General features: G+C 42.8%; 2 protein-coding genes across 2 annotated transcripts in view; one reads left to right on the top strand and one right to left on the bottom strand.

The window, feature by feature from the left end:
* LOC108570084 (visual system homeobox 2-like) overlaps window positions 1-10,520 on the top strand; it is a 58,801-nt gene extending 48,281 nt beyond the window's left edge. Inside the window, exons 5-7 of the mRNA XM_017931873.1 lie at window positions 9,248-9,422; window positions 9,721-9,972; window positions 10,357-10,520. Coding sequence (XP_017787362.1) covers window positions 9,248-9,422; window positions 9,721-9,972; window positions 10,357-10,520 — 591 coding nt within the window. The remainder of the gene's footprint in view (window positions 1-9,247; window positions 9,423-9,720; window positions 9,973-10,356) is intronic.
* Window positions 10,521-15,192: 4,672 nt separating this feature from the next.
* LOC108580315 (disheveled-associated activator of morphogenesis 1) overlaps window positions 15,193-27,664 on the bottom strand; it is a 26,278-nt gene continuing 13,806 nt past the window's right edge. The window contains exons 3-12 of the mRNA XM_017944041.1: window positions 18,962-19,270; window positions 18,674-18,898; window positions 18,002-18,599; window positions 17,645-17,919; window positions 17,237-17,569; window positions 16,672-17,147; window positions 16,098-16,534; window positions 15,909-16,036; window positions 15,664-15,834; window positions 15,193-15,576 (exon numbers count right to left, since the gene is read on the bottom strand). Of these exons, the coding sequence (XP_017799530.1) occupies window positions 15,310-15,576; window positions 15,664-15,834; window positions 15,909-16,036; window positions 16,098-16,534; window positions 16,672-17,147; window positions 17,237-17,569; window positions 17,645-17,919; window positions 18,002-18,599; window positions 18,674-18,898; window positions 18,962-19,270 (3,219 nt within the window). The 3' untranslated portion in view covers window positions 15,193-15,309. The remainder of the gene's footprint in view (window positions 15,577-15,663; window positions 15,835-15,908; window positions 16,037-16,097; window positions 16,535-16,671; window positions 17,148-17,236; window positions 17,570-17,644; window positions 17,920-18,001; window positions 18,600-18,673; window positions 18,899-18,961; window positions 19,271-27,664) is intronic.

Below are 27,664 nucleotides of genomic sequence, written 5' to 3'. Positions count from 1 at the left end.
CATTTTCAAAGAAAAATCGAAGATTAATTTAAATTTTTGAATTTTCATATTTAAAAATCTTCAAATATTCCATTTTTCCTATTTTTCAATCCCTCGAACTTTCATATTCACAAATCTTCAGACATTCGAATTCTCAAACTTTCAAATATTCTGACTTTCATATTTGAAAATCTTCAAATATTCCAATTTTCATATTTTTCAATCCTCGACCTTTCATATTTACAAATCTTAAGACATTCGAAATTTCAAGTTGTCAAATACTCCAATACAGAAATTCTCCCCGAGTCTCAACAATCACCGGACACTTGCAAAACGGCAACACCAACCGCTCGTATAAGAATCAAATAATCCCTCCGACCATAAATTCCCTCGGAACGTCAAATCGTCGCCGGGCAAGGCACTTAATTAAATTTCCCCAGAACGACCGGACTCGCACCCTCCTCCTCCTCTCTCACCCCGAAGAAGCATTATTCTCCTGCTGTGTGCTACGTATCGAGGCGTGATTACGCATAGGCCCCGGCCAGAAAATCGTCGTTGGGAAATTTCGAGGCCGGTCCCTGCCCAATTATTGATTTTGTCTTTTCGATGGCCACGGCCGCGACAGGAAAGCGATGCACGCGCATACTCGCCGCGAGGAGGCTACGCACAGAAGGGTGTTCGCGTGTGTTCGCAGCCCGGAGGGGGTTACAAAGCTACGAACGCATTAAATACTCGAGAGCGCAGTGTCCTCGGATGAGCTTTACGTACACACACGCACACGGAAAACGGGAGCACGCACGAGAGAGAGACACGCACAAAGACAGAGGCTAAATTGATTGCGTCTAAAATCCAACGAGCTTTCTCGGCTTTTCGTTTCCAACCGCAACGTGGGGCTGGAATAGCGCCGGTACACGAAGATGGCGAGGAACGACCTTTGTGGCTGAGCGACACGAGTGCGTTTCACAAAAATATAACCTCGCAAAGAGGCTTTCTCTTTTCCCTCGCCCGCTATCTTTCTTCCTTCCCCTTCCCATCCCTCTGCCCGACCCTCCGCGTCTCTTAACGCGATGGATGCATGCCACCCTCTCTGAAAACCCTCCCAACCTTCCGGGAGGTGTGCGGGGAGAGAGGTTCGTTTCGCGTCACGCGACACCGCGATAAATAAGTTTTTTCGCCGAAAAACACCGCGATCAAAAGGGATTTTCCGGGCCCCTGCTCTTGGACCGAATTAATGGACGCCGCGGAACGCCGGTGGAATTTTTGGAAAGAGGGACAGCCGCGCTGGGAAGGCCTTAATCTCTACGAGTAACTTTGACCGAGTTTCATTAAGACGGGCGAAATTATATTTCAGTCGCAGTTTGCATGAAAATTAAATCGTTTCGAGTACAGAAAACACACTCTCGAATGTTTCACCGCTAACGACGTGAATTATAACACTTATAACCGAATCACTTTATTCCTAATTTTTTTTTTTTTTCATTCTACGTGAAAGAACAGACAGAAAACGTGTTTGTCGTTTTTTTTATACGTTGCTCTTCAGAGAGTTATAGAGCACTCGGGACAATGGTAAATAAGGCTATTAATAAAAAGCACGAAGCAGCCTGGTCAAAAGAAATTTTCAACGCACCGGTAATCGTAACTCGTGAAACGATTCGAAAAACACCGGGCTCAATGGGACGTGTAATTTCGTACGGCCGCTTTTTACAATTCGGTCCATTTTTACGTATAATGGCGTGCAATTACGTGACAATCCCAAACGTTTTCCACCACTTGGTGGAAATTCAACGTTTTTCCCTGAACTAATTGATCATGAACCGTTCGAACGATCCACTCGCTGCTTTTTTTCTCCCCTATCCCACCCCTCGTATCGCTCTCTCATAATCGTCGACGAATCGAATTAAAGTCGAATTATAGGATTTTCGCGTGTGATTCAGCGGACAACAATTCTTCATGGGGGCGACGGTGACGGTGGCACTAATCCTGTCGTAAGAAGCGACTGATCGTACGAGCATAAAAGGCGGCAGGGTTTATGGGTGCATCGTTGGCCTTCGAATCCAATAGCCCGTGGACCCTGCAACCCTCGTAATAGGGTTGTGGCCGGTGGTGGCGTCGAGCTCATGAATTTTCTATCGTTCGTCGTCGAATGATTAAATGATCTTCGGTAACGTATAGGGTGAGGCCCTTTGACTTTTGCACGTCTAGACAGACACTGACAAGTGGCGATCACCCCCTGTCACACGAATAAGCATCCCTGAGGAGAGGTGCTAGAATCTTGGAGAGGGGAGGGGGACGGGCGGTCCTGCGAAAATACGTTTTGACAACTTATCCTTGTGACTAGAGAAGCTACACGGAGGCTGCATTTTTCATTCCATTTTCAAGATTAAGAAATTCCCCGTGAAGGGGTGTAAGGAAGGTTACATCGACGTGCCTTGCGAGAAATATCACGTTTCGTTTTTCGCCGCGAAAAGTAGCACATTCAAAAGTCAAATGCGACGGAATTTCACCTAATCAGGATTTTGCCCCGATCTGATCGTAATATGCAGTATTCCTCGCTTAATTGACGCAGGCTCGGGTCCGCGTCACGACTGTTATCGAGGGAGGTAGGCGTTCTGGGAATTGCCGGCTATCTCTCCTCGGTTCGTTCGCTTCTTGAGAGCATCCGAGACGAGAGTGAGAAATATATTCGAATTCTTCCGTTTTGGAGATTAGACGGAGTTATTGTTTATCAGACGATATTTTCAAAGGATGAATTTTTCAATATAGAAGTTTAAACTGATCACACATTGAAACGTGTTTATCTTCGCCCGTACAATCCAAAATGTGCTATTCTTCGTGGTGAAATAGTATAATGCACCTATTAGTTCTCGCGGCGGAAGACCAATTGTGTTTCTTTACGTGGCAAACTGACACGTGCGGTTCTTCGTGAAATAAAGGAAATAGGAATATGCTAGGATTATGTGTACAGAGTTGAAAATACACAAGAGAACAAAAGTTGTTGTCCCGTGGACAAGGAGCCACAAATCACGAGTATCTAGGTTCACGCGTCAGCCAGCAATTTAGCGACCAACTGTACGCATCAGACAGTTTCTTAGCTCAGTGAGTCGTCGTGAGCGAAAGGAGGCCGTTGGTGGCTCGTAAAACCAGCGGCAAACAAAGCGATGAATTCCGGTTGGCCGCGTTCCACCCCAAAAATTGACCAATAACGCGCATCTCGAGAGTGTGTCCCCCGACTCTTGCAAATAAATAAGGGTCTGCGCTGTGGAAATCGGTGCTCGCGGAATATCTAGCAATTTGGGCGTTGCACGATTGTCAACCGGGACCGCTTATAAATTCTAATAAACCCCATTGCGCCGCGGCGCAAATCTGGAAGGGAAGTGGGTGGCGAACGCCTGCTTTTCCAACCGTTTGCGAGGAGACGAAGCGGGGGATAAAGTGTGGAACAAGGGGACACCCGCCGGATGCGGATATAAATCTCGACTAACCGAATTAAGTTAGAAGCATGGGCCAAAGTTTCGCCACGCCCTCGACGCCGATGAAACGCTATCGAAACCCGGCGTCTGCGTGCTGGAAAATTGTATCGAGAACGGAGTTTTCGTGATAATTAATATACTCTAACGAGATGTTAAAACTTGCAAAACTGAAAAGGACCAGAAATTGTATATTTATATACATACCATGAGATAAATATTACAATTGATTCGTGAGAAATTAATGTGACGGGATGATTGAAAATTTTGGCTAGTATCCAGTTATCCGCAATGCGTGCACATATTGTATACTTGTTTCTTTCCACTGGAAACGTCCTTTCATCTGGCGCCTCGTACATCTGGACAGAGTATCGTGTCGCGTTTGAGTCCTTGTGTGATCAGATTTCCGTGCTGTCGTGATTATGGTTCGCGTTAACACGATCCGAAGCTGCTAGTTGTAAACCACGTCCAATGAGACTCGGATAATAACGTTTAATTAGCGGAACAGGTTCATCAAGTTTCCTGCTCCGCGCAATCGATCAGCCCAATCAGGTGATCCTCGGGTAATCAACTAATCGATTGCTGGCATCGGGAGAAATCAAATCATCCTGGGAGATTAACTCCGAGTAACGTGAACACTTCGAATCTGAAAAGCTACTTTCAACTGTTCAACCAAAATTTCTAATCTTTTTACAGGAAAAACCGATGAGAAGTGGTGAAATATTTGGTTACAATCAAGGGCTCTGTGTTCATAATCGAAGTTTAGTCGATATTAATCCACTCCCTTTCGCAACATCCTTCCCGTCTATTAGGGCCAAGTCATGATTAACGCCAGGGACCCTTTCCTTCGTCCAGCAAGTGTCCCACCTAATGATGTCCCGGCGCGTGCCACTTCACAGCGTGGGGTCCATCCCGGGACCCCATGTTCCCTACCAACCGAACTATTTGCCGATGACCAACGAACTCAGCTGAACATGCTTGTCCGCGCATTATGCGGCAAACAAGTGATGCGTTTTTCAGGGGTTAACGCGACTTCATAGCTCCACCGCACGCGTTACTTATTGGACGAGATTAATTGGCTTACTATCACCCTAGACTATCCTGTGGGAAACCTGCGAACGATAGCCATTATTCACACCAGCGATCGCTATGTATCATATATTAAATGATCCGTGCGAATATTCGAGATACAGTATCGTTTCGATAATTCCATATAAGCTCCACATACTACACGCGGGTTATACACCGACGCGATTCTTTTCACCCATGGGAGTCCTGCTTCGAATAAAGCTATCAAGATCTCAAAGACACTCGTCTCGAGGATCCTCTTCGAAGACGAAACACGATCGTGCCGCCGCAACGTTAAACAGGGAAGAAGACAAGGGGGATAAGAAGGGTTGAAGAGAAAAAGGAGAGAAAGAGAGGGAGAGAGGAGAGAAGGCGTTTAATAAGTACGTAACGGGCATCTAATACGTCCCGGCAACGGTTTGAGCTTTGACGACACCGTCGACGATAGCACAGTGGTCGGGAAGGATCGCGTTCGAGGGTGGGGAAGCCTGGCGGAAGAGGGAGAACCAGAACTCGATATCTCATTATCGGTCGATCGTAAATTGAAGTTACCGGTGGGGAGTAACGAGATCTCCAATTATCCTTGGGACAGTATCAGCTTGCTCCGTGTGTATTGGTGTTAGCGTGGCGACGATTCAAAGGAGGAAGGCGTTCCGTGATAGATTATGGACGCGTTCTTAGCTCGTCCATCCGGTTGGAATGCACGAATTGCGAAAAACAATGTCTACGCCAGGCCAGTCAGCCGGATCTAGAGAGAAAAATAACGGTCTCGTTTTCTCGTGTCTTGTTGGCAATTTCGTTCTCCCTTTTTCACTTGCCCCCCTCCCGCCGATAGCCCCTGTTTGCTTCTCACTCCAGGCCCCCCACAACCCTTCCTTTCGTTCTCCTATCGCGCGAGCGGTGTGTTCCTGGCTGACTGCGCCTCTCTTCACGGTGGAAAATCAAAAAGCTTTCGGTTAGGTAGACCTTCGAGGACCCTCATCCTACTAGTACCTGACGGCAACTCTTCAGCCTCAGTTTCAATACATCGTGCTGGCATCGGGCTCGAGTGTTGCAGCAAGAAGCAGGCAGGTGGGTGTCTCTCCCTCTCTTCCTTGATAATTCCCCTACCTTGCCTCTCTGATCCTCTTCCTCAGCCACCTCCCCCTACATCCTCTTCGGTTACTCTCTTTTGCCTGATCGTTGGCTATCTCTGACTTCGCGACCGCGTATCCCCGTGTATACTGTGTATCGTTGTATGGGTAATCCATAGGAAGCTGCCACGGGTCCCTCCTCCCCCAGGTATCGCTCTCTTTTCTTCGTATCACCGTACACACGTACGTACACACCAATGCCGAACCGGTCTAACTTGGACGTGGGTATTCGCATCTCGAGTCATTCCCTCGATCTTCCTATCGATGTCCTGCCTCCTCTTCCGTATCTGGGTATCACCGTCTGCCTCCCTTCGCCTCCAGCTCTCTCACTCCCTCCTGGCCCCTTTCCACTTTCCCCGCCTCCTCCTCCTACGCCAGGCTCTCCCTTCCGTCGCAGTTTATATATCGGCCGTCCCTCTCTCTTTATTCCCATTCCCATTCTCATCCTCTTGTTTTGGTCCAATAGTCAGTCGCCAGTCTGATCGATGATACGCCAACAGCCAGTACTGCGCATGGCCGACTAAATACAAACTCACTCCTTATTATACCGGGTGTGCCAATAAAGGGGGTGGCGGGCCAGAGAATGGAAAGGATGAGTCGGTGTTCGGTGCGGCAGGGGGAAACGGGGCGAGGACAGGGGAGGGCTTGGCGAGGGGGTTAGGAGAGAGGAAGCTCAGCGTCGAAGTTCTTGCTCCTTCGAGTCGACGAGCGCCACCATAAAGGATCGTCTTCCTCCTCGTTGCTGTTGCTGCTACCGCTGCTTGCTGCAATGCAGCCCCTCGTACCCCCCTTCGCCCCTCAGTTTATGTACATACATATGTATATATAGAGATATGTATATATATATTGCATGTATATAGATCCATTCTGCGAGCGTAGTTCGGTGTCTCCGTCTCTCGGTAAGCTATTCTAAGATGCCGAAGGATAATCGCGGTATGCGATTTCCGATCCCGAACAGCCTGAACAAGTCATTCGCGACGGACCTACGGAGCTTTCAGCAACTCTCACCGAGGAGTCGTTTTCTATAGGCTCTTTCACTGCTTCGTTTCACAGGATTTCGTTCTGAAAAAGGGTGTATTACTTCTTAGAACTCTTGAGAACTTCTTCGGTCACTATTTGCCATCGTCCGTATAACCTCGTGAGATCTCGAGGTTCTCCTCTAGCCCTTTGTGTGCAAAATTCGTGATCTGTTACCTTCCGTAGGAGAAGTTCACTCGTTGTTCAAGGATAGGGGAATCTTCCTTTCACGGTGAATCGATCGTTTATCTAGAATTTAATCTGAACATACGAATTTTGATTTGAAGAAGAGAAAAACAGGTGTTGATCCTGAGACAGAAGTAACTCGAAGGTATTCCGCTGAGATATAGAAATTCACGATCTTTTGTCTTTAGGAGAAGTAAACTCGTTGTTTAATAAGAGAGAAATCTTCTCGCTCGGGTAAGTTGATCGTTTATCTTAATTTCTAACATATGAATTCCAATTGAGGAACGTTAGTCACCGATTCTCAAACCGAGAGAAGAAACTGAAAGGCAGGTGCTGATCCTGAGACAGAAGTAACTCGAAGGTACTTGGGTGAGTCGGTCATCGAACGCAATAGACGTGGCAAAGTCGGTTGGAAAACGAATAACAGCTTTATGATCGGGCAAAGTCATTTACGCGTCAGCGAATAGAACACGTCTGTCCCCGATCAATGAGAGATTTCCTCCAGGATTCTCTCTCGTACCTCTCGACCATTATCATTTCCGCGACGCAGCCTCAATCCCTTTCATTCCTTCCTATTCCACTGTCTCTCTTGCGTCTGCTTTTCCGTTTTCATCTTCCCGAGAATAACGGACTATTACGTTCGATTACGCCTCTGAATCGCGAAACAGTTCCGTTCCAATTGATCGACACTGTCAGAGGCTGCCAGAGGATGAAATTGGAAAAATCAAAGAACGTCCACTTCTTTCTTCACCGGTACAAATTAATGTCCAAGCCGTTTGGAAAACCCAGGTTTCGTTTGTTTATTTTGGGGCGGGTTGCTTATCGATGAAGATAAGGGACGTACTTTCCGTGACAAAAGCGAGTATTTTTCGTGGCTGTTGAGGGTGGCTCACGGGGAAAAAAAGCTCGCTGGAAGCCTAGGCGGATGATAATTTCGGGGTGGCAGCACAAATTGACAGGGCAACGCGTTCCCATTCATTCGAATTACGTTCCAATTCTGCCGGTGACTTTAGCATTGTTGCTACAAATTGGTACACGCCCTGGCCTGCGGCTCTGCCCACCCCCGCACGCGAACGTGTGTCTGCCTCGTACATACTCCTAGCAAATGATGCGTGTGCGGGCCTTTTTTAAATAACATCCCCGAACGATCACGTACATCACCATTGCCACTGCTCCGGAAGAATGCTGGTGATGGATCGACCAATGTTGAATGGAATTGTTTTTCGACGTGGATTCCTAAACAATGACGATTCAGTAGCTCTTCTCGATATGATAATTCTGACGGTGTTTGTGCGGATAGAAAGCCTGAAGCAACGTTACGTACAGCGAGGAAATTTTTAATAATAAGTTGGAAACGTAGAAAATTGAGGTAAAATAGGATAATTCTGCGATCGAACGTAATAACGAATAAAAATAACGCAGAGGTGTAAGTTAGAAATTTAGCGAATGACAGGAGATCCCGATGCTTCGAAACTTTGTACAAATATTTTTCTGAATTGAAGAAAGACAAATGGCGGTTAAATTGGATATTTTTGTGATCAAAAACGATTACCAATAAAAATGACTCAGAGCTGTAAATTAGAAACGCAGCGAATGGTAGAAGATACCGGTGCTTCCAAACTTCTTTCAAATATTTTTCTGAGTTAAAGCAGCGCAATTGGTAGTAAAATTAGGTTATTGCATGATCGAACGTGGTCACTAATAAAAATAGCGGAGAGTTATCGAGTACAAAGTGATACAGAGCCACGATTGCAGGAATATCACTTTTCACTGGCTGGCCGCTGTTTCTCATCGTGCGATCGCGAAGCAGAACAATTCACTACTCAAATCCTAACAAATAGAGACACTTTCCAGGAAAGGATGCACTATTTTACATGTTACAATTACTAATTTCCCAGCTACAATTAGTTTACTTAGTTTAGGGTGGATAATGCGGGAAACTTGTTGGAAATCGAGCTCGTTAAAGTTGAAACTGGCTTGGGGATGCGAGCGTGACCCGAGGAGCCGACACGCGACTCCGCCCTAGGTGGTCCGGTGATCAGAATCGTTAACAAGTAGCCTAACAGGATTCTGCACCGCGAAAAACAGGATAATGAACCCCTGGATGATCGTTTAAGCGTGATAGTTAACTATGAACCGGCGTGGAACCGCATGCACGTAACTGATCGCACGCCGCCGCCTCATAGTGCACCAATTAGGAGACAATGATCATTAAATGGGCAAGTGAGTCAAAAATGTGCTCGGCGAAGCTTCTGTAGAAAGAAGCCGCTAATAAGTAATCTTCTGCCTGATGTGACTTTGTAATTGGTCGCAAAGTTTTTTTTTCCATAAAACATCGAAATTTCAGGAATTACGAAGATTCGTTAATAATTGTGATTACGAATTTCGCTGTTTCAGGTCTGGTTCCAAAACCGGAGAGCAAAATGGCGCAAAACGGAGAAGTGTTGGGGCAGAAGTACCATAATGGCGGAGTACGGGCTGTACGGAGCGATGGTGCGACACTCTTTACCACTTCCCGAGACCATACTGAAAAGTGCCAAGGAGAACGAGTCCGTGGCGCCGTGGTTGTTAGGTGAGAATCCTCCAAATATCCTCTGATAGAGCTATAAACGAACGAAAACATTAAGTTTTGCTAGAAACTTCAGAGATCTGTTTATCTCGAATGTCGCTATTAAATAAACGGCAATCTAAGTGAAGACGGGATAATGGATAATTATTATACGTGAGAGTCCGTCGAATCCGCCGGTGTGACTCGTTTTAGTTTTCTAAAGCGAGACGTTATTGAAGGCGGCAGCAATGCTTAATGAACGACGCCCCCGGCACAGAGAGTATACAAATCTCGACTTTGTTTTTCTGTTCGTCTCTGTCAGCTCAATCATCTAAGACGAGCAGCTTTAGTCAAGATATCGAAAATAATCAAGAACTGATTGACTGTGGCCCCGCAGGGATGCACCGGAAGTCAATCGAAGCGGCGGAACACCTCAAGTCTGGCGGCGAGGACAGCGGAAACGATCACAACGGAAGCGGAAGCAGCCCCCATCATAATCACCACCAGGGCGGCCCGACCAGCTCGGAGAGTGGACAGGAGAGCCAGGATGGTATGGGACCTTCCTCTTCGACAGGTGATAAACCAACAATTTTTTCAAATGTCCACTAATTCTTACCACTTCCGTGCAAGAAAAAGTATCAAATTATTACTCTGCTCCTGATCCTTCTTCCTTGCAAAAATCATCAGTTTTCGAGCCCACTACTTTTAAATTAAATCTTTTACAGATTCCGCACACAATTTCTGATCCTTTTCCCTTGGAAGAATCGTCAGTTTTTGATCCCATTACTTTTAAATGAAATTAATTAGAGATTCCACAGAAAGTTACTAATCCTTTAATTTTTTATCCTTTCCCCTTGGAAAAATCACGAGTTGTTGATCCCATTGCTTTTGAATAAAATTTTTCACAGAGATTCTATAGAAAATTTCTAATGGATATGGTAAAAATTGTATGTTCCAGGGATCGTTCAGGACACAGAGCAGCTGAGGAACGAGAGCATCGCCTGCCTGAGGGCGAAAGCACAGCAACATCAGCTACAGCTGAGCCTACAGCCCACGGCTGCGCCAACCAGCACCTCGTACCCCGCAGGACCCCCCTCGAGCACACTTCACGCCTCTGTTTAATCAACGTTTCGACATTCCTCCCGCGAATCATCGAAACCGGAAGACGTTCAATACCTTAGGACAACCCGTTCCCACCAACGATCAATCCTTGGAATGGGTCGGTGACTCGTTCGAACTCTAATCTCCGCGACTACCATCGGTGAAACACGTTATCGCGAATTGTCCCTTGTGGACGGAAACTTTCGATGCACCGTGGATCGAAGCGTGTTTCAGAACGAATTAATTAGTATCGTTCGTAATGGAGTTATTCGCGGTAAATAATCGTCGAGTCGAATTCCGACGAATCAGGATAAACGTCTACAGGAGCAGCCTATATGGGGGATGTACAGACGACAGACACCATACACACGCATTAAACACAACGAAATACGAAGTACGATCGCGCAGGGCCTACGCAGTTCTCTCGCGTGTTCGCTCGTGCCTCTTTCTCGACAGAATCGACAAAAGATTACGTAGCCGAAGGGGACGAACAACGAGAATTACACAGTTCGAGTCGGTTCTCTCATCAACGAAACGGTGGCCTATGGACGGCCGAGTACAATGACGGAATCATCGATCGCGGAGTGACGAAGCTCGCGCTTCCACCCGTCTCAATCCTCGCGAGTTCCTCCTCGAGATCGCCTGAAACTCGACTCGGGTTTCACTTCAATTTTTCCAGGTAAACCGGTCTCTACGAGTCGCGCTCAGATTGTGAATCGACGCTCAATGTGGAAGCCGAGGAACGACTAATTAGGAGTTATAGCCGCTTTAAATAGTGCGAGTATAAATAATAAAATGGAAAAAAAAAACGTATACATATTGTATGGCGACGCGTGTGTGCTGCATCAGAAAAAAGAAAAGAGAGAGAGCGCGTGAGTGTGCTTGCGTACCGTTTCGCCTTTTTATTTAGAAGACCACCGAACGATATTTGCAACGAAAACAAAGAAAAAAGAAAAGAAAAGAAAACAAAGAAACAGATTAAGGAAATTTCCAGCGACGAGTGAAATGGAATTTACGAGTAAAAAGAACGACACCACAACGGACACATCGAACTTCGACCTCGAGCTGCGACGCCTAAAATGGCGTCGCTTCGAACTTCTAAATATAATATACTTTCCAGTCTTCAAGAGAAATTCGATGGAAATTCGTACGAAAATCCAAGGTGTATTCGAGAATACTCCGGATTATTAATTGATCATTAAAGCGTACATGTTTTGACAGAGAATGTGTATGTGTGTGGGCGCGTGTGTGCGTGAGCGAATGAAAGAGAGAGGAAGAGAGAGTGTGATATACGGTTTCGTGGATATTACGAGACAGAGTGCAAATGTTTATTAGCGAACACTTCCTATACCCAAGTACTTAAAGAAGACGTAACTGTTGTCAAATGTGCAATATGTCGGTATAAGTTCTAGATTGGTAAGGCATTATACTTTATTTACGGATACAACTACGTGAGGTGGTCGTCAGGGTAATGGTGCCTTGACGCAACGAGCTGCTTAAGGGCTCTGAAGCTAATTAGAATGGATCGTAGGATGCAATTTATAGGTTAACGAGGGGATCTTTGATTAATAATATAGCTCCTTATATTAAAAAGTATGGAAGAACGAAAAGAGAAAAAAAGAGAGATCTTAACCTTGGCACGGAGAATTATTGTCGAGAAAAGAAAGAAAGGAAGAAAATGTAAAAATGGAAATGTCTAATTATAATTCCTCTCGTTTCTTTGCATCCTATGTTGTTTATCACAGAGGTATTTACAATGTAATTTTTATTCTTCCACTTGCCAATATATGTGGTTACGAGGCACACTAAGTCGAACGAGTCTCTTTGCGATATTTTCTCTCCCCGTGTGCACCCCGGTGATTTTCTTTTTTCGTGTACTATGATCGTCCAACAATTCCACGCACGTTTCGTTTCACTGTTTTCATTCTCTCCACGTGAAGGATAACGATCCATTGATTTGTAACGAAGGATCTTAAGCTGCAGAGGGTTTTCGTTCGTCTTAGACCCACCGGACTATAAACACGTAAAGTAACGCACTATAATTTAAACGAAACAATTACGGGATGAGGGTGAGAACCACACAAGGGTGAAAAGAAAAAAAAATGAAGAAACGAAATAAAACGAAAGGAACACCGATGTGGTTTGTGAGATACACACTTAACAACGCGCTTCGGATCTCAACGCGAGGACTCCCTGTATCCGAATGCCCCAACGCATGCATAGTAGTCGGCTAGTGTATGTAATAAATAAAGTTTCTGAACAAAACGACACTGTCTTGTTTCCCATTCTTGTTCTCATATTCACAGCCCTGTTATATCGTTCTTCTCTTCTTTCTTTTCACAGATAAAATTTCGAAATATTTGGGTAACCATTTTCCCCTTTGCTACTTTCAAGGGTTAATTAAGGATGCTAACGTCATTTCTGTCGAAGAGTGCTACTCGAGAGAAGAATTGCCAGTTGCGTTGGAGATAAAGAGTCGTGACAGTAAACAGCTTTCTGGTTTTTCTTTCTTTCTTTCTTTTTTTTCAGCGATACCCATTAACGTCGCGGCAAGACTTTGTTTCATTGAGGCCAACAATTACGCCTAATGACGCCCTTGGATTTTTCAGGGGACGCGTGCACTCGATAATTCTCATTTAAAAAAAAAAAGAAACAAGAAAGAAAAAATAAGGGCAAAAACGAATTATAGGCTTCGATGTATTGTGAACAGTTTCTTCTTTTTCGTCCACGGGACGGTAATGGCAGACCCCGATATAGAAAGTCCTTTGACGCGAAAAAATAATTAAAAGTTTATTAATTATCGCGCGGTTTGAAAACGTACTTAAAAGTACGTTTCGCGGCCTAATTTTTTTAACGAATTCTCGAACTTCGTTAATACGGTTAGAATTTTATCATATCGAACCTTTTTCTACCTTTTTGATTTTTTTTTTTTTGTTTTTGGTCCTATTTCGTTTATTTCGTTCCGCTTCCGTTTCCCCATTTTTGTTTTTCACCGTCGAATTTTTCGTCGATAAAGAAAGCGTCGCACGCCCTTACGAAAATCAATATTCCATTAGAAAGACAGAACTGGGCATAATTTCGTAAGAAGTAATTCGTAAATAATAACCGTATGCGAGAAAATTAGTTACACTGTCTCCGTATTCGGTAATATGGCGACATCTATGGAAACGGAGTTATTGTAGAGGATGTCCGCCATAATGCCTCTCTTATTCGGTTTCCCTGTTGAAATCCCTGCATTCTCTACTCTTCATCGATAACTTATCGAATACTGGTACTGTCTGAATTGCCAAAGAAGCTCGAAAGGAAGATATATGTATGTCTTTGAAAAAGTACTACGAAAAAAATAAGAGAGAAAAGGAAATTGAAGCGTAGAAAGATTCGTGGATAATTTGAATTTCGTATTTATTCGGTATATTTCTTTATATATTAATACATGTGACATTAAGGACGCAGTAACATATTAACTGGACATGATTCTTGCCGGGCTGGATTCACCCACTACAAGAACTGAGACACCGATACTGAATATTTACAAAAATACAAAAGCTTACAAAACATCGACTACTATACAACGAACTCTTGTGTCTAGTCGTCTCGGTATCGTCTTTCTGGTCTACACATCGAAAACTAACACGAATTCCATCAACGACAACTGGCGAATTGTCAACGTGCCTCTAAACAATCTAATCCGACATTTACGTCGTCCATCTAAGAATTACAAAAATCAGACTTGTAGGTTTCGCGGGGTAGAATTAGCGAACTACAACCCCGATAGGCCCTATTGGTATGTCCCTCTTGATGTATATGTAAAAAAAAAAAAAGAACACGTTGCCTTGAAAAATCCTTTAGAAATTTTTGGTATGAAAAATCTGTAGAGAGAAATTTCTTTTTTTCGAAAAATCGCGTAGCAAGTCTCATTATGTAGTATACGTATCGTTCTTAGGATCGCGTTGCGTTTTCATATTGTTCATTCTCCTTCCCCTTTGGTCCAGATGTTCATTTCGTCGAAGTTTTGCGAAGTTCGCTGCTCTGAAACGCGCGCTCTGTCTTAATTAACGAACAAATTTATAATGACTATATACAGAAGAAACATCGCGTGAAACCGTTTGCCTGACTCCGTAACACAGACGCTTTTAACAATGTACAAATTCGCTCATTTTCTTCGAATTGAAATTTTTTACCTGGTCGATTTTAATTGACATTTACAATATAGAAAATAGGATCTATTCGATTCGAATTCTACTGGGAGAAAGCATCGAAATATCGCGTGTACTAAGGCGTCACTAATTTTATTCCATACTTCAGCCCTCTAAATTTAACCGTTGCGCGACAGCTTCTTTTTTCTTTTTAGTCTTTGTGCAACTTAACTTTACCTTCCAAGTAATCACTTCGAACGTGACAAGATAATTTGCAGAAATACCACGTGAGATTCAAATTTGGAGAATAAGATGCATTTGTAGAAACCGAAAACGACTGAAAACGATTTTCACAAAATGAAATCGCGAGCGAAAGATGAGGAAGACAACTTCAGTATCAACGAATCGAACATAAATACTACACGATCGACGAAGGAATTTACGAAAGAAAAAAAAGAAAAAAAAGGAAAGGAAACGAAGCTTCGTAGTCTCCATTTTTTTTTTTCACTCTATTTACACGTTTCCTACTTCTCGTATCTGCTATTTCAATTCTCTTCTCTGTTCCTCCTACGTGAGAAAATGAATCTCCTCCGAGGCAACTCTTCACTCTATCACATTATTGTTTAAACATATTTCACGACGTTCAAGTCACTGACATGACTCTCCCGGAGATTTCAATGCCGCTCTCTGGAGTCCTCCCTATGCGCGCTGTGTCTGCGCGACTCCTGACCGCTCGGTGTCACTGGTCTACGCTTCGACCTCTTAAACTTCGCTATATCCTCTCCGAAAACGTCCCCGGTTCGAAGAGCCGATATCAAATCGTCGAATTCACCCTTGTTGTCGTTCTGACCGTTGCTGTTTGCCTCGTTCTTCTTGCTCAGGGAGATACTGTTCAATATCCCTTCGCGAGAGTTCTTTCTCTCGATCGTTCTCTTTCGAAGCTACGAAAAAGAATGGTTCGCAGAAAGAGGATTAATGAAAAATTAAAGATGGAAAAAAGTCCATAGATTGCATTTTACTTTACTCACTTCTTGTTCCTGTTTCGCCCTACGTTCCTCTTCTTCTATCTTCTTCCTCATATTCTCTACGTCCGCTCTAGCCTCAGCTAACGCTTGCAAGAAATTTTCAAAGATTCCGAAGAATTCGTCCGGCTGAACACCTGCTGAATCTTCTCCGAACAATCTGACAGCTCGATCGAACTGTTTAAAAAGGAATTTTAATAAGTAAACAGAGACGATAATAGAAACGAAGACCTACTGGCTTGGAAACCTACTCTGGTCTTCATGTCTTGGAACAAATCCTCTGCTTCCGCTAGCCTACACGTGGCCTGTGCCTGGAAGTCCCTCATTGCTGGCAGGAACATGTCTCCCTGCAGCACCTGAGACTGTCCACGATGGAATTCTACGAGAAAGGAAGCCAAAGAAAATCGTAGGAAACTGGAACCTGTTTACACAAAGCTTACCTATTTCTCTCTGAACATCCTGGAGACCGTTCTTCAGGTTAGCCACCTCTTTCTGCAAGTCAGCCATGCTGACTCTAGCTGCGGTTCGAACGTGAGGCATGTCTTCCTCTATATCCAGCACCTCTCTAAACCTAGACTCCAAAACCTGAACCAAATAATGCAACAAGGTTGTTCCTTTGGAGCAAGAGGACTTAGTGTCGACTAGACGGTTCAAGGAGGCCAGGCGGAAGCCACAGGCGTTTCCTCGAGCGTTCCCACGGTTCACGTAATTCCCCAGGGCCAAGACCAATTCCAGGAGCTTTCTCAGCCGTCGAGACCTAGCCACTTGTCGACTAGCTTCGAGGACCGCGCGCATTCTAGGCGTCAATTCTGCAATGCTGGCAGCGAATTTCTTTTTGTAGTGAAGGGAACGCAGTCTTTGCTCGTAGTGCGGTACTCTGAAAGTATAAACGTCACTGCTGTAATATTTATACATCTTTAGCAAACATTGTCCAACACAATTACATATCGACATATACTACAGATAGGCTATCGTGTTTGTTGATGAGAAACGTATGATTATCGAGCTACGTACTTGGATATTTGGTACAAGAAACAGTCAGCTCTGCTCTGCAGTTCTTTCTGATGCATATCTAACAGAGCAGCTTCTTCCGAAGAAGGAATATACTTCAACAGCTGCTCTACCATGTCTATGTGAAGAATATTCTGTTGGTCCATACACAAGATCGTCCTGGTGATCTCGTTGTCTGACATTTTCAACTTGGACAGGAGTATAGTGCAATTCTGAGCCCTCCTGGAGTCGATCACCGACATGGTCTTCTTGTTCTTCCCCAAAGTCCTCAGGTCTTCGATCGAACCCTCGGCGGACACACCGTTCTTCTGATAAGCGCAGAAGATCTTATCGATGGATTCCAGGTCCATGACGTTGTAGAGCTTCGTGTCGTCTAGCTCAGACCATATAGTACCCTGTAACTTCTGCTCGGGTATCTTCGACCAGTTGAAGGACTTCAGGGGGTTGCTTGGCTGAGGAACGTTCTTGATTATCTCCACCTGCAAGCATTCGTCCCCTTTCCGTCACTCTAGTTTCGAGAGTAATCGAGAAACTTGGTAATTCCTGAGGATTAAAGGCTCTACCCTACCTTCATCGGAGGAGGAGCTGTTGGCATTAAGCAAGGAGGAGGCGGAGGAGCCAGGGGAGGTGGCGGAGGTGGCGGTGGCATCGGCTTCGCCTCGACTTTTTCCAGAACTTCGTCTTCTACGATTTTAATCGTCGCTTTGGCGTCATCCGGTAGGCTTCCCGAAGCTACCAGCTGTTCTAATCGCTTTCTCTCCGACTTCTCGTTATTTATCTGACGGGATAACGCCTCCAGGTTGTCCTGCAGTTCTGAGATCCTCTGTTTGGTCTCTATGTGCATCGATGTCTCCTTCTCGAGGCGTTCTTTCACCCTGGCCAAGCTTGCCTCTATATCTTCCTGGAAAAGTATGTCATGGATGAGAAGAACGATCGACGATTCTCAGTTTGTTGACAAGACCACGAGATAAATTACTTTCTCCTGTGTCCTCAGATCAAGCTCTTGTTCCTTCTTGGCCAATCTGGTCGACATGTCCGAGTTTTCCCGCTCCAACTCTTCAGCCTTCTTCCTCGCCGCGACGAGTTCCTCTTCCTTAGCGAGCAAATGAACGATTTCCTTCACGTTGATCTCTATCGGAGCTACGTCTGGGTTCCTTATCGTGCCTGTCTCGTTTCCTTCCGACTGGAGAACGATCTGCTGCACGATCCGGTCGAACAGCAGCCAGTGCTGAGGATGAGAACCGTAGTCCACTGAAAAAGGGAAAGGAGTTACGCGTAAGAAAATTTCCTTTCCGAGCTACGATCAATCGATGGAATAAATAGTATGACTTACAAGGTAGTAAGAGGCAATGTTCCAAGAGACTCAACAGATGAGGATAGGCAGCGGTGTGGCTGAGCTTCCTCCTCAACAAATCGAACATCGCAGTGGCGCTCTTCGTATCGACGTGCTCTTTCTCGAACTTCCTAGCCAGTTCTTTTTCATCCTCGTTTCTCACCATCTCGAAGAAGTCCAAATGCCTATCCAGAGTCTCGTTCTCGTACTTTCTCAGCTTCTCGATGATAGGCTGTATACCAAGCATCAATAACTCGTATCTAAGGTGCAGCCTAAACTCCAGTGTCACCTGGCCAGGTCCATAGTTCAACACAGCGTTGATGAACGACATGATCGCGGTCTTCAGAGACAAATTGTCTTTGTAGATCCCGAAATTCTTATCCAGATCGTTGATGATGCATTGAAAACGCGTACGCTCCGAGTGATATTGCTGGAAGTGCAGCATAGCTTCCAGGACCTTTCGATGACCGCCAGGGACCAAGCAGACAGCGCCGAGAATTTCTAGAACTGAAATCTTCGTCTTGATGTTCTCAGTCGCCAGCGACTGAGATATCGTGTTGATAGCTGTTGGGTGTGCCAGTACGTGTGCTCTTCCATTCTGCAAAATTAGATCAGAAGCTCGAGAGATGTTCGCAAAGAATTCGAACTATTCGCCTATGCACCGAAACTCACCGAATTATTCATCAACGCCTTCAAGCACCCTATCACACTGGTATGAAGATTACTATTAGCTGCTTCAGCGTCCATGGTACCAAGAACCTGCAGCAGAGCATTTAACCCGTCCAGTTCTATGAACCTGAGGACGAAACTATGCGGCTGCGTCCTCAGGGCAGTCTTCAGGGCCTCTGTCTGCCTCATCTGATTCGAGACCTCCTCGCCCTCTTCAGGAAACGGACTCTGCAATTAATCATTTTATCGTGAACATCAAGATCGATCCATTTGTCAAAAATAAACACTCACACTGGCTATAGTCCTCAGCCTGTTGATATAGTCTTCAGGATCGCCGCTCAAGTCGGTGGTTCTCAGTCCGCCGTTCTCCAGCGTGCCATTCCCTTTTCTGGAACAGTATATCTGCCACTTTTTGTTCGCCGGAAGTGCCAGAACCGCCTGTCGGTTGGCCTGGGTCAGGTCCAGCTCGTCCACCAATTCGAGAAACATCTTGTTCAGCTCCTCCTCGGCGGGCATCGGCAAAGTGGGCGTCATCGCTTGAAGCGTGAGCGTACCCGTGTGCTCCACAACGCAATACGTGATTTCCGGTGGCTCGTCATCCTGTAGCAAGAGAAGAGAAACAACCGTGTTTTCAGTCAGCTGTTGCAACTGATGCTTTTGTGGGTAATCATTTGATTTTCCTGCAGGCCTGTTTTTACACGAGGATACTGGGGGGCAACCATGAGAAAGATGATGATGATGATGATGATGATGATGATGATGATGACGGTGATGAAAGGAGCAATAAAATGTCGACGTGCACCGGAGGAACGTAATTTCGGTTATTTGTTACTCGGTTGTTGCTAAACGTGAAGGAATTTCTATTCCCATTGCGAATAGAGGAAAAGGTTACGGAATTCGGTTCATCCAGGTATTTTCGAGTTTCCGTGGAAACCGATTGGGAACGAACGATGATCGAGGGTATGTAACCAGGTCTTGACCTTATTGAAGACGAGCCTCGGCATTAAATCGCGGTGCCGACTGGTTGCCGAGATGCCGCCGGTGAACCAACTTTACATGCGTACAGTGCGTGCAATAGGTGATCTACCGAACCCATACATTTCGTATCAATCTCCTATCGTACAACCTACTTCGGAAATTCTTTCGAAAATTTGTTTAAGATAGAAACAATGTCTCGTAGACGAAATTTTCGTGTAATATTCGAGTTGTCCTATTTCGAAGATCGTCCTACAGTGACATTAGCCAAAAATGATTAATGTTATACACTGTACCGTAGACGAGGCTCTTTCGCCGAGCGCGAACAGTCACAACCAGAGGCAGCAAAGGTCAGGGGACCGGCTCAGGCACTGGATTCCTAAGGTACTTTCACACGTGACTAGGAAATTACCTATTCACGTACCGCGCCGCCAATTTATTCTTCGCAAACATCATCCCACTACAACCTTAAGACTCTACGTGTCACCTAAAAATATGTATTTATCAACCTCTGTGCAACTTTCTGCTGAAACACGACATTCACGTCTTCCTCGTATACTCTACGCTGTAGCCTGTTATCACCGAGACAGATAAACAGAACTATGTCAAGATAATCGTCAATGTGAACGACCAGGAATATTGACAGAACAATCGCTGATCCTCTCTTATTGACGCTATCACGCTGTTTGAACAGCCAGATCTGCGTTACATCCAGACTGCACTGATTTATCGTCAAGATAATACCACAACTGCAGGGAGGACAAACGTTTGATTAGCAAAGCACCACTTCTCGAAATCTGAATATATCCCCGGTCGATTGTCGGTTTCTACGGAGTCCAGCGTTCATGAATCGGTTTCAGGTTAACGCGAGAGGCGTGAGGCCAGCACGTGAACGCGAAACAAGAGGAGACGCGATAAAGCGTGACACGCGACGTGCCGCTGGCACGCACACGTGAGGCTCGAAGTGGAAAAAGGCAAAGGAGGTCAGCCAGTTGGATGTTGGATCCGCGGCTCTCTCGAGCAGCCACGTTCCTAGGAGGACGAAAGTCTATCCGCCGTAACGAATGCGTCGCGTAAATAACGCGGATAGACCCCCTTCGCGAAGAATCGACGATGGTGTGTTGGCTAGGGTTTCTTCACTTTGGGCAACGATTCATGCGCTGTTCACACGTGATTGGGATTTATAGCCTGGGAACTGCCGGGGAAGATGCTTCGTGGGACAAAGTTTATCGATCTCTTCTAAACGTGACTACGCCGCTTGTAAATTGCTTCGACGAACGTCTATGGTATTGGAAAAAATCGGAAAATCGCAAGTTTTACTTAAGAAGGTGTTCTACTCTAGAGTGACATTTTCGAGTCCTCTTTAGGGATTTTTTGTAAGGAAAGTATATGTTTCTTAATATCGGCATTTTGCATACATATTTATTCGTGTTTTAAGAAAGTTCACAATTTTTTTCAAGTGAAAATAATCAACACTGTCTGAATTATATATCATTCAGTACGGTCCCTTTGAAAAAAAGAAGTGTCCTACTGGCTGACACGATTCCGTCCGTTCTATTTATCCGAAATGGAAAAACCGAAAGGATTCTTGATTGGTACGACTGTGACTATGGCGTGAACCAGAATGAGAAAAAAATAGTGAATGTTTATAAAATGGCGGCACTTTGAATTTTGAATATCGATTTTTTCGAATCTTTTTCGTCTTTCATAGACTCTAAAAATCAGAAAAATAGATATTTTGGCATAATTCTGGTTCACACGATAACGGCATATCCACCGAAGGTACATGTAAAATTTCGAGTCAATCGGACAACTAGAACTTGAGATATCATGTCAGCCATTTAGAAAAACATGGTTTCGAGAAAAACACGTTTAAAGTTTCTCATACCAGTTACATGTCTTCTTTAACCATCTACCAGCCATTTAGAAAAACATGGTTTCGAGAAAAACGCGTTTAAAGTTTCTCATACCAGTTACATGTCTTCTTTAACCATCTATAACTTCGTCAATTTTACGAATTCGGAAAGATCCTCCGACAGTTATACTTCTGCAAACGTCTCCTTTCAGAAAATGCAAAAAAAAAATCGATTTCTTTGAAAGGTCTAGACCAGAATACTCCCTTAACGAAAGAATTAACGCTTATTGAAGGTAGAACAAACAGTAAACGTGTATACGGTTAAAATAGAGTGTACAACGTTAATATGTCGACGTGCGTTACGATGTACACCCGTCCCTCCGTTTACGCGGATTGACCGTTCCGCGTTGATCTTTTTTACGCGGATAAAAATCGCGTAAATAGAGTCTGCTTGTATGAAAAAAAAAACATGGTAAGAAAAACAGGTATAAGTTATAAAAACATTTCAACCGGATAGATTAATAAAAAAAATATTCGTGTGACCGACTTTGCAGTTAATTATGGCACGAGACTTCGAAACTTAAATCGTAAGACAAGAGGTTAAAAGGAAACCAAAAACGGTCAGAGTACGTTCAAGTAAGAATTTGCGTCTCTCTGATGTGTAATAAATTCAATGAAAATTTATAGAAAACTGAACCTATCTGACCGCGTAAAATAGTACCGTGTAAATTGAGGTATAATTTACCGCGTAAAAAAAAAACTCGCGTGTAAAAAGTACCGCGTAAATGGAGGGATGGGTGTATTGTATAAATTATATAAAGCACAAGAAAAGTAAATCACGAGGCTGAGATGTGTTCTCGGTGACAAAAATATATTCGTAACTGTGTCTTCGTCCTTTGCATTCCTCCCACCCTCGGTTCATCAAGTTCCGAAGAACGAAAGACGTTGCAGCTTAGAATGATAGACAGTGTTCAAAATGAATAATTAATAACGCAAGTATCACAGACACAGACACGACACAAGGAAACCCTCTATTCTGTCATGCTGTTAACAGCTATTTAGCAAAATGAAAGCTCCGCTGGAGATTCTCGTACGACGTTTATCCGTCAAATTATTAATACCCTGATAAATAAGGATAAATACCTAAAGAACAGAGTAGAGCAGAATTATGAGCAGCGATCTTGATGAAAGATCCGCTTGATGGACAGACAGGAAGCATCAGGGGGCATTGGATAGACGATATTTCGATCGTTCGTATACTGATGAGATTCAAATCCTACCCATTTGCCAGGACAGGCTTGATTGATCGCCGAAAAATCGCAGGAATCAGCGTTCGTTACGTACGGCCATGCGTTTCATAGTCCACGTATAATAAAATCCGCCAAGGCGGCCCGAGATGATTATAAAATATAGCTTAGAGTGGCGCAAACGACCGCTGAATAATCGCGTCCTACCTTCTTCCTCCTCCTAACCGAAGTGTTTTACCTAGCGCTGGGCCGAGGAGGAGCGCGTTGCAGCTGACCGTGATAACAGGCGTAATCCAAAGGCACGATCGAGGAAGCGACGTTATAACTGCACAAAGTGACCCGATTTAACGCGGCGACGTGTTCATCGGGCGCACGCGATGTGATTTATACCGGTTCGTCCGGAACGAAAGCGAAATATTATACGCGCTGCTGTCACGAACGTAAGGAGACGCTCGCTTCCTTGTAATTTCCAGGGATTTGACCTCAGATCAGCGGTGGAATTTAACATCTCATTCTGAACAGTCATCAGATTCATTGACTCGAATTTACTCTTGTCGAGAATAGAACGTCTCAAGATTCTATCGTAAACGTACAGTTTTGTAGGTTCCAGTTGATAAAAATCGAAAATGTTTCGTGGCTAATTAGCTTGAAGTGTGTGGAATAACACACGGAAAGGATTTTTGCGAAATTCCAAAACTTCTGAAAGTTGCGAAAGTTTGAAGTTAGCGGTGTGTATCGTACAGTGATTATGAGAAATGTTGCTCCTAGGTTTGCAGCCTATCGATCGATCAAACAAATTCGGTACAATTTTGTTAAAGAGAAAGAAGGATATATTAAAATTACAGTTTTATATAATTATTGTATTCGACGAATTAGAAAAAATAAACAAATTAAACTCTACCTCTTTTACTATAAAATGTAACGATTGCATAATACTTAAGTACCTAATGCTTGAACAATGATTACACGTTTATTTAAAAAAGAAATCGCCTCCAATAATTCTTCGTTATTTCAAATTTCTTCGTAAAACTGATCACAGTTTATATTTATATCGTATCTTACAATTACATACTTTGTCCAGTTTGGTGGAGAATATCGTTTAAATGCAATGGAAGTTTACCTGTGTTTATCTGAATTCCAAAAATTCAGGCAGAATTGTAAATATTATACTGTCTCGCAACGTAAATTTAAGTAAATTAGGTTGAACTGCACAGAAAAAACAAACGGACGCAGCATAACGTGGAGTGATAATGCTTAAGACATGTAAATAGAACGATAAATTTAGTGTAAATATAGAAAACGTATAATATAATTTATTTTATGGTATAAATTTTTAATAAAATTGTGAAAATTGATAAATTATACCGTGTTACGATATCGGAAATCTCCCGCGAAAATCTCCCGCGAAAATTTCCCGCCTGACCTAACCGACGATTTTGCTAATGACTTTGGGGAGAGGGTACCGCAGGTATATAAGGACCCGCCGATGTCCCGCGAAATCATTTACCCTTTATACTGGGCCCTAGACACTTCGCGGCGTATTTTGACCTGAAGGTTCTGAGATGTGAATAGAGTGGTCGGGGGCTACTAGCTAGTCTATGTCCACCCTGTACACACTCAGCCTTCTTGTAACACTTGTATACATTAGAATCAATTAGAATTTCTATTACTAATTATTAAACAAATTTTAACAATTACCGGCACTCGCTAGGCACGTAATATCAGACTTTAAATACTCGACTTCGAACTTCGGTTTAGTCATAATTCTATTAATGTTATAATAACGTATAATTTATTAATTTTCACAATTTTATTATTAATTTATACTTCCAAAAATTTGTTAAAACATTACATATTATTATTTATACATTTTTGCAAGTTTCTTTGACAAATAAGTACGTTTCAACGATCTTATTACTTTCTCGTTGTGAAATCAAGTTCGGAGGATTAAAAATCAGGTTGACCCTTGGTCGTAAATTTAAAATAGCCATAGTGAAGGTGAAATTATTATTTTAAATAAATGTTTCTATACGAATTAAGAATCTATTCAACGTTTGTTTGTTGCAATACCGTGAAATAAATTGTATTATATATTTTCTCAGTTTAGACTGAATTTAAAGTTCGTAAGGATTAGAAATCAGGTTGACCTGTGGTCGTAGATTAAAAATAGCCATAGTGAAGGTAAAATTATTACGTTAAATAATTGTTTTTATACGAATTAAATATTGATTCAACGTTTATTTGTTGCAATACCGTGAAATAAATTGTATTATATATTTTTTCTGTTTACACTAAATTTAAAGTTCTGTTTACATGTTATAACAATTAGAATGTAGACGTTTTGCCGTTTCACGGTTTTTCCTCTGTTAATTATGTGTTTATAAATCATTTCAAACTAAAGCAGCACCATGCCCACCCTTAATTAAACCGTCTCAGTAGTTTACCGTAATTAATAATCTATTTTCGGAATTTATGCGAGAATTTTTGAATTTTAGTAAATACTAGAGTCAGTGTCCACCCTGTACACACTCAGCCTTCTTGTAACACTTGTATACATTAGAATCAATTAGAATTTCAATACAATAGACTGAATAACAATTCATTTTAACTAATACCTATTAGAAATTTTCCTTTTAAAACAAATATAAATCATTTTACCAATTACTGGTACTTGCTAGACATTTAATATCAGACTTTAAATATTCTCCTTTCGGTTCTTTTAAATACAATCAAATAATTTCTTCAATTATCGATACTGACTTGGAATACTCCGCTTCGAATAAAATATTTCGAAATTATTTTGAAGGTTTAGGGAAATAAACATTTGAATTTTAGTCATCGTTGCTCTTCAGACTTGTCGAATAGGATATTGAAATGACTTTGAGAGGTTGCCTTTTCGTTACAGCATAACAATCAATATGTACTTTTCTTCCAGCAACTGAAATTAATTTGAAATTTTCATATATTTTCTCTGATATTGAATTTATTTTATGACTTGCTATTTTGTTTACTAATAATTTACCTTCCAAGGAATTTGCATGAATTGCATGTTAAGTAGTTAGTTGATTTATTATTGTATATTGTGAGCTGATTTGGAACAAGTGCACTACACTCGTGCACCATGCCCACCCTAAATTAGACCGTCTCAGTAGTTTACCGTAATTAATAATCTATTTTCGGAATTTATGTGAGAATTTTTGAATTTTAGTAAATACTAGAGTCAGTGCATCGCGTATTCAAATAATAGCTTCATCTCTAGTTCGTTTATTATTGAATATTTTGACGCGTTTAACTTATGCTTCTCCCCAATTCTCGTCGCGTATTTTATTCAAATTTTCTTATATTCTAGAATCGAAAAAGATACGAATTCACGTTTTTTCTTTTGATTCTTTCAATTTTTCACTCGCGTCCTACGAAAGTTTAGTTCAATAATAATATTGAAAATAATATAAATTCGCGGTTACTCCCTTTCTGAATAAAACTGAAATAAATCGCGTTTCGAAGTACTTTTCGCGTCGTCCATTCCACAGTGACTCACATTTTGTGAGTCTGTGAGTCTTGGGAAATCAACGACGAGGAACTGGAACGATTTGCGGAAGGATGACGATCTGAGAGGATGGAAGGAAGGAAGGAAGGAGGCAATGCAGCCAGGCAGCTAAATCTACGTTGCAGAGCCCAGCTGCTTAATCTGCGAATTGTGAGTGAATTTTTTGAGGGTTTGGTGGTTGGTTATATATGTGTGTGCATGTGCATGTCGAAGCTGAACTACCAAGAGGTCAAAGAAGAACTGGATGGACTCTACTGCACTAATGGTGCAAACGCCCTCGCATTATTAGAGAATCAAAGTAGTATACCGCGTTAATTCAATTTAGAGTCAGTTTTCCCATTTACTTTCGATCGATACGAGAATTTATCACGTCGCGGCGCGTTTGATAAATAGCTTCGTCCCTTTTTTCATTTTTGCGTTTCTCTTCTCTTTCCTTTTTTGAATTTTTGCTAAATGTCCCAACTAAAATCAACTACAGGAAAATATGGAGGCTAATAAAAATTCGCGGTTTCGGGTACTAAACAAGATCCCTGAAAATGAAAATAAATCGCGATTCGTACTCCACTTTTCGCGCGTCACCCTTTCACAGCTTTCAAAGTCTGGTGGGTCTTGGGCATTGGCTTTGGGTCTTTCAATCTATCATTGTGGGCCACTGGTGGGATGAAAATTCAAGGCTGAGGGGAATTCAACGGTCCACTGAGGGAATTGCAAAAGTTTCATGGGTCTGAGAGAAGCTTCCAAGTAAATTGTGGGTCAAAATCGAAGCCTAGGAGGACTGAAATGGGTCACTAAGGGTATCTCAAAGGTTACAAATGGTGAGTCGTATGAATTATTTATCTTGTCAATCTAATTTATATTCTGTTTCAGTGTTCCAGCGAAATTTTGTTAAATTGTAATAATTTCGCGGTTTCCCTTCCTAAATAAAATGAAAATAAATTGCCTGGGCGTTCTTGATCGTAGAGATTAGTTCTCAAAGCCTATTGCTGTCAATTCTGACAAATAAAATGAAAATAAATTGCCTGGGCGTTCTTGATCGTAGAGATCAGTTCTCAAAGCCTATTGCTGTCAATTCTGACAAGATAAAAAGTACCGAGAGTACTGTTAAGGTTCAGGGTAGGAATAAAATCTATTTAACAATGTCCACCTGTGTGGTCTGCGTTTAGGGAGTTGTACGTTATTTCGATGATCGATTTAGGTAAATATTTCGAGCTCACCTGAGAGTTCAACTTTCTCCTGTTCGAAAAAGAATTTTGCCTTGAGCTGAGGTATGAGTTTCATTATCAGAAGTTTAATTATGTATTCCATTGCTACGATTTCATATAAGAAAGATATCCTAACAATTTATCCTCCTATTCCTATTTAACAATATA

The sequence above is a fragment of the Habropoda laboriosa genome, unplaced genomic scaffold (genome assembly GCF_001263275.1).
Source record: "Habropoda laboriosa isolate 0110345459 unplaced genomic scaffold, ASM126327v1 scaffold9, whole genome shotgun sequence".
NCBI lineage: Eukaryota > Metazoa > Arthropoda > Insecta > Hymenoptera > Apidae > Habropoda > Habropoda laboriosa.
Note: the sequence above shows the minus strand (reverse complement) of the source record. Positions and strands in the feature narration are given on the sequence as shown.